The sequence below is a fragment of the Chaetura pelagica genome, unplaced genomic scaffold (genome assembly GCF_000747805.2).
Source record: "Chaetura pelagica isolate M959 unplaced genomic scaffold, ChaPel_1.0 scaffold309, whole genome shotgun sequence".
Taxonomy (NCBI): Eukaryota; Metazoa; Chordata; class Aves; order Apodiformes; family Apodidae; genus Chaetura; species Chaetura pelagica.
In genome coordinates, this window is record NW_009954547.1 from 404,011 (window position 1) to 411,415 (window position 7,405).

Here is a 7,405-nt window from a genome sequence, read left to right on the forward strand (position 1 = left end):
CGGGGCCCCAGACGTCCTGCAGACCCCCGAGCTGAAGACCCCACCACTGCCACCGCCAGCTCCAGAGGAGCCCCGGCCACCCCCAGAGCTCTATGACAGCGACTTCGTCCTGCCCAGCCGGCAGATCGAGCTGCTGCGCATCACGGAGAAGCGGCAGGCGTACTGCGTGCGGACCAGCAGCCTGGACTTCCCCAAACCGCTCTGCCAGGTGGCCAGGAAGTCCTGCCCTGGCTCTGTTGATAGCTCCCCAACAGAGAGCAGGACCATGGGCCACTGCAGCCAGCTCAGGCTGGGGACTGGCTCAGCACCCAGCCCCGAGCGCAGCCGGGGAGAGCAGGGCTCGGAGCCTGTTTTCCGAACGCGCTCGGTCGAGTGGACTCAGAACTTCCAGGAGCAGCTGGAGCAGCCTGAGTGCTTGGCTGACCGAGGGAAGAAGCCGGGCTCTGTCACCCTGCGGGTCTGCCCTCAGTATGAAACGGGACTCTCCAAAGAGACCAGTGTCAAGGTACTGGAGCCTGCCAGAGGTAGCACTGTGGGTCTGCCATACCCAGCTGGAAAGGGCCAAGAGAATGGGGAGGTGGGCGCAGGGGCTGGTGTGCCCCTAGCCTGGCACTGCCCTCTCTGTCCTCCACCGTCCTGGGGCTGAGGTTCCCTGGAGCACACCCACCCTGCATCCCGTTGTCCTTGCAGGTGGATGAGGCTTCTGGCAGTGCCAAATGGGATTTGTGGCTCTGCGGGAGAACGGCTGCTGCTGCGGAGGGGGTGAGGCAGGGCCATGGGAAAGGGGTTTAGGGGCACCAGGCAGTGGATCTGTGGTTCAGCTCTTGGTCCATGCACCTGACAGTAGGTTAGTGCCACCCTGCATAGGCAGGCAGTGAGCAAAGGTCAAATTGATGGGTTCCCCTCATCATGTCCTGGTGGTCAAACACATCAACCCCACCCTGGCCAAAATCCAGCTGTCACCCCCCTGCCCTGTCCCCAGCCCTCCCACAGCCTCCCCAGTCTCTGCTTCAGCCCTGTATCATGGGGGAAGGGAGAGCAGGAGCTGCTCATCTCCAGCCCTTGAAGGGGAGCAGGCAGAGCTTCCTCCTGGCTGCAGGCATTGGAGTCCACTGGAGCCACATGGTTCCTCTCCTTGAGGTCTTTGTTGCTGAGAGCTGACCCCCCAGCTCTCATCACCCTCATCTGCTGCAGGTAGGATTCCTCATGGAGGAGATCCCCCAGGACACACATCTCAGGCAGGTTTCCCTCCAGTTCTCCTACCTCCTTTGCACTCAGGCACAAAGCTCCTTCCTCTGGTGAAATTTCCCTTCCAACATACCCAGTGCCCAGGCAGAGGCTGGCAGGGCAGCCTGAGCACAGCCTGCCCATAAAATGGCAGAGGAAGGACAGAGCCAGGAGGCTAATGGGTTTTATTGCTGGCGAGTTTTGATAGCCAGTTTCTCCACACCCAGCAGGAACATTAGGAGCAGAGGGGACTCTGACTTGCAGTATTTATTTTTCATCTGAGAAATTACCATAGATTTCTATGCAACTGAAGCACAGCCCTTGGGTTCCTGGCGGGCTGCCCACGTGGCTTTTGAAGTTGCAGAGCTCTGGACACGCCTGCTCAAAGCGTTTTACGATGTTCTTCTCGAAGAAAGCCAAGTTCAAAGGGAAGGCTTCTCGGCTGGTGTAAATCAGCTGAGCCCTGCGATGATTGTTGGGAGCTGGCAGAGTCCACGTGGGCTGAGGGCTCAGACCACCCTGCCAGGGCACTGCTCACGGTGCTCTGGAAACCCTGATGGTTGTGCCAAAGGAGACCATCGCCTTGCCCGGGCAAGGATGGGTTTCCCGTGTTAGGGCCTTTGAAGTCAAATAGTGGGCTCCTGATGGCAGCCAGAGCCCAGATGAGCTTGTTCCCTTGGCTGTATTTGGGATTCAGTCCCCAAGGAAGTGGACAGGGAGAGTGAGGGTGACTGGTGCTAGAATCCCAAGCTGGTGAGCAGGATAAGATGTAGCATTGTTGCCCAGAGAGGCTTCAGCTCAGCACTGCTCCCACGGCAGAGCCGTTGTGGTTGAGCCAGTCTGACAGTCTGGATCCCACTCATGAGAGGGACTTCAAGCAGCTCCCTCCATGGTGCCAGGAGCAGGGCTGGAACTATCTCTCTCTGGCTGCAGCGGGACAGTGGGGCAGCCTGAGTGGAGTGGGCAAGACATGGGTGACATGTGCAAGAGTTGTGCTGTAAGGACTCAGAGGGTGCAGTGGAGGCAGAGAGCAGTGCCTAAGTTGTGGTTCCAGCACACCAGGTGTCCCCAGGCATCATGTACCTACAGCTTCACAGTGGTGCTTTGTCCCTGAGCACCTTTGGGGCAGCTCTTCCTCCACCCTAACGGGCACCACTGTAGCACATGCCATGTCTGTGGCCCTCTGGTCCCTCCTCACTCCTCCCCCTTACCATCCATCTCTCTCACCTTTCTCTTTCCACAGCTACACATCACCAGCCAGACATCTGCTGGGGAGGTGGTGAAGCTGGTGGTGCTGGAGATGAACGACGTCTCCCGGGACATGCTGGGCAGCTCAGCTGCCTTCTGCTACAGCGAGGAGCAGCTGCAGCACTTCGGACTGGTGTTCGCCTCTGACGAGAGTGAGCGGTGGCTTCCTGATGACTTCCTGCCTCTCTCCCTCCAAACTACCTGGCCTGAGGGGAGGTTCTATGTCCGGATCAAGGAGACATCCCCTCTGGTGCTCCAGTATGGGCCAGCGACCACCGTATGAGAGGAGGAGAGCCGGGCAGGCAGCTCGGGGACCTCAGCTTCCAGAGAGCAGACAGCTCGTCTCTGATGCTTCCTTCTTCCACAGACACCCTCTCATCAGGCATCCACGCCATGGAATGGGATCATACTGGGTTGTGTGTTATTTGTTTGTGTTAGTTTGTTTTTTTATTTTTCTTTAATTTTTTTTTTTTAACCAAAGAGACATCGAGACTCGGGTTTTCTGACTTCAGAAGAGGGTGGAGTGCAGAGACCTCAGAGCTCGGGAGGAATCTCTGCAGGAATGGAATTTTTGAAAGTAAACATTTTTAAGGGGAAAAGGGGGGAGAGAGAGGAAAAAAATATTACAAGAAGAAGCAGCAATACCTTTATTTTTTTTCCTTTCTTTCTTCTTTTTCTGAAAAGCCGTGTTTGGGATTCACTGAAGGCAAAGCCACAGAGGATGGCTGGGGAGGGTTGTGGTGTCAATGAGGAATGGGGAGGAGTCACAAGGAGAGCACTGAGGGTGTTTTCCTCTCTGCCCTCCTTTCTCTGTATCTGGAGAAACAATTCTTGCACATAGTTCTTGGAACAAAAAACCTATTTTTTTTTTTTTCCTGAAAAAAAGTATTAATAATAATTGGTCTGGAGACACTGGAGTTGTGCAAGAGGAGAAGACCCTTTGACTTGTTCTAAAGACAAAAGGAGCCCACACAGCCAGCCCCATGCACATGCAGATGTGCACACAGCTGGGCTGGTCCCACCACCAGAGGTTTGCTATAGGGCAGCTACCACACCACCTGTGCCCCACCCTGGGGCTCCCTTTCCTCCTTGGTTGCCGTTTTGTTCTGGTGATTTGTGCTTGGCCTCTGTATGTCCTCTAGCATGACATCTTGTTAGGCACTAGTTCTCTTGTTAACAAGGTTCTTTTTCTGATCTCCTGTGGTCCATAGTAAAGACAACTGCTGCCAACTGTCTATCACTCTTCTTCTTCCGGCTTGGTGTAGTGTTCCTTCATCCCCCAAATTAACCCTGATTTTAAGAGCTGGGCTCAGATTTCCCTGGAGCATTTCATGGGAAGGAGGCCTACAGGAAAGCTGAGGAGGGACTTTTGACATGGGCATGTAGCCATAGGACAAGGGGAAATGGATTAAAACTGGAAGAGGGGAGATTTAGGTGAGACGTTAGGAACAAATTCTTGACTGTGAGGGTGGTGAGAGCCTGGCCCAGGTTGCCCAGAGAAGCTGTGGCTGCCCCATCCCTGGCAGTGTTGAAGGGCAGGTTGGATGGGGCTTGGAGCAACCTGGGCTGGTGGGAGGTGTCTCTGCCCATGCAGGGGGTTTACATTGAAACACAAACTGTGTGGGAGCAAAGTGGACATTCAAAATATTTTTCTGGGCTTCGTTGCACTGTAAGGCAGTAAAATAAACTTTGGGATGCATAGGCAGTCACCTCCACGTGGTGCTGTAAACCTGATGGATGTAGGGCCTGAGCAGCTGCAGTCACACACATTAACCCACCCTGCAGCCCCAACTGAGAGAAGAGCAGCTGGAGAGGAGCTTGGGGAACAGGAAGAGCTCCCAGCTGGATTGCAGCTGGCACACACAGTCCCAAGTGAGCAGCAGCAGCAAGGTGCGAGGCTGGTGCCCATGTCCCTTGGCAGCCACCTTGCTGCCCTTCCCTCTGCACAGATGGGCTGGGCAGCACCCATGTCCTGGGTGCTGGGGTGAGGGCAGGGGCTGTGTGATCAGGGGCTGTGTGGGCAGGGCTGTGTGATCAGGGGCTGTGCAGGCAGGGCTGTGCAGGCAGGGCTTTGCGGGCAGGGCTGTGTGATCAGGGGCTGTGCAGGCAGGGCTGTGCAGGCAGGGCTGTGCGGGGAGCAGCACCGGCCCTGCTGCCAAACTCTGCTGCCCCTCCGAGCTCTGTCGTTCCTCGCCTGGCAGTGGCCGCGGGCTGGGGACAGGAACACAGCCCTGCAGGAGCCCTTGGCCAGCCCTGCCAGAGCGGGCAGGGTGTGCCAGCCCCCCAGCCGGTGCCCATTGGTGGCACCGCAGTGACAGCAGCGCAGACGCTGCTGGGGGCACTGGGACACCCACCGCTCCACCCCCAGTCCCCTCGCTTATCTCCTGCCTGAGTTAAAACTGATCCCATCTTCCCAGGCCAAGGAAGAAGTGAGTTGGTAAGCGTAGAGGTTCCCATGGAGTTTGTCCTCTTTGGGCACCCAGGGGTATCAACATCATGAAGAGGCAGGAGCTGCAGGGCAGCCCTTCCCTAGAAAGTCCCTGTTCTCATTTGTCACCTACTGGTGCTCAACCTGGGGCAGAGGAGGGGGAAGGCAGGACTAGTATGTGGCTTTCTGGAAGTCACGGAGTGAATTTGATGTTTGAACAGGGCGACGCACAGAAAGCTACATCTGTGCTCCTGATGCTCCTGAACAGAGATCCATGCAACTCTCTCTGCCCTTTTGTTTGACCCCAGAGAGGAAAAAGGCCTCCCGTTTTCTCGAGCAATTGTTCCCCCTTCCTAGAAGCCCTGCTCCATTGAGAGAGTTGGAAGCAAGACCCAAAGCCAGGCCAGGGTGGACATGGACCAAGCTCTGCAGCGAGGGTTGTTTTGTCTCTTTGTCACATTCACCTCCATCACTTAAGAGCATTTCAATGCAGACCAGTGTCTTAGTTTTTGCTGTTGGGGATGGTGAAAGCAAAATACCATATCCAGTCCAGCAACCAGGTCTTCCTTCTCCACTTGGGGGTAGACCCAGGTCCAGAAGCTCAGCAGGAGAAAACCAGAGAGCTTCCATGGTGGTTAATGGGAATGTATTAATTTACATCACCAGAAAAGCGGTGCCTTTCACAGAAATTAACCTGAATTGTAACAGTTTCCTCCCCTAAGTCAGGAACTGGTTGGCATCACTTCTGAAGTATCTGCATGTCTTTTCCTTCATCCAAAGGGAGTTGATCAGTTTATCAGACACAAATCCAGACTTGTGTTTCCCAATGGCTGGCCCTCTGACTCTGAGACATGGGAGAGGGTGTTGGGTTTTTGTCTTTTTCTTTCACTCTTACCCTCCTTTTAATTTTTTTTTTATTTTTTTATTTTTATTTCCCTGGGATGCTTTTTTCAAATGTCCCTGTGTTGGAATTTCTTCCCATAGTTCTGGTCGCAGGGGAAAGCTGCAGAGCTACCTTTTCTGAAAAGCAGCTGCCATCTCCAAGGAAGAGAGATGCTCTGCTGAAGTCACTGGATGCCTTTGTTCCCACAAACATGAGTTGGGAAAGGTAGCCAGAGCCATGCCAGCCATCCAAAACAGAGTGGAAGTCACAGGGCTACTCTGGCACATGCAATTAAAAGTTAATTTATTTCTCTATCATCTGTAGCAACTCTGTACAGTTACATGTTTACCCACGTACCTTATAAATAGAGTTGCTGTCTAATTGAAATGTGGTGGGATCAGGTTTATGCCAGGAGAATTGAGGGGTTGCAGAACGCCCACACTTTCCATCCTCAGCACAGATCCCCACTGAGGATGACAGCCCAGGTTTCTCCAAGAAACCACAGGCTGGTCAACTCTGTAGGCTCCGGGTAAAGCCACTTCCCATGTGGAACCAGGCTGGACAACACAGATCTGAGACCAAGATTGCAGCTTCCCAACCACAAGGACACTTGGATTGCAGGAAATGAGAGGCCTGGTAATGTTAGTAGCACTGGAAGACACCAGCTGACTTTGGTCTGTCTAGGATTTCTGGGCTTGAGGTTCTCCAAACCCACCTATAGACCAGGCAGAAAACAGCTCTTTCCACCCCAGGAAAATTCCTAGGACACAGGAAAGTCTTCTGTTCCCAAAATGACCTGAAAAATAAAACATAATGAGAACAGGAGCTGAAAACATGAAAGTAAGAATTAATGAGGAAGAAATAGTACTATTTTATTTTAGCTTATTTTACTTTTATTTTATTTAATTTTATATTTTATTTTATTATTTTCCACTTTAAAGAATCAAATCAAACCTGAAAATTAGTTTTTTTAACCAAACTCGTTTTTCTCTTGAAAAAAACACAATAAGGAAAGTGGCCAGTGACTGTCTCAGTTTGTTCTAACTCAAGAATTTTGGAGGATACCACTTGAAACCAATGATCCTTTACGAACACACATATTATGGGTAAAGTTGCCTTTTTGATGGGAAGGAAAAAGGAAAACTCAGAAGGTGATGGGTTAAAGTGATGGGTTTATATGGTTACTCCCTCAACTCCCAGCTTAACCTGATAGATTGCAAATCACGTGCTTAGAGCTGAGCATCACTTTGCTGACTCAGGCTTCAAAGAACCTTCGGAGATACAAATACGGTTGTCCTGAAGTAGTTTAATTTGGTTTGTAAATTAAGATAGCAACAAAAGTATGCTTCTGCTTTTCTTTCTCGGGCCATTTTTGAGCTGCTGGACCCCATTTTCAGACTTGAACTGTGGTGGAGCTGTAGTCACTGGCTAAGAGTAGAGCGTGTCCTGCATGTCCTGCAGTTCCCAGCTGGGGAGGAGCTGGCTGGAACTCAGTTGCCACCCACTCCATCCCCTGGGAAATCTGGCCAGCCTGCAGGAGATCCCAGCAGCTCTGCTGTTGAGGTGAGGTTTGCTGGGGCAGAAATAGCTGCAAGTGCTGCTCCTAAGCCACCATATCC

General features: G+C 52.7%; 1 protein-coding gene across 1 annotated transcript in view; it reads left to right on the forward strand.

Annotated features, from left to right (window-relative positions):
• Positions 1-2,758, forward strand: part of LOC104395367 — a 189,152-nt gene extending 186,394 nt beyond the window's left edge. Inside the window, exons 25-27 of the mRNA XM_010005056.1 lie at positions 12-505; positions 691-762; positions 2,471-2,758. Coding sequence (XP_010003358.1) covers positions 12-505; positions 691-762; positions 2,471-2,758 — 854 coding nt within the window. The remainder of the gene's footprint in view (positions 1-11; positions 506-690; positions 763-2,470) is intronic.
• The last annotated feature ends 4,647 nt before the right edge of the window (positions 2,759-7,405 follow it).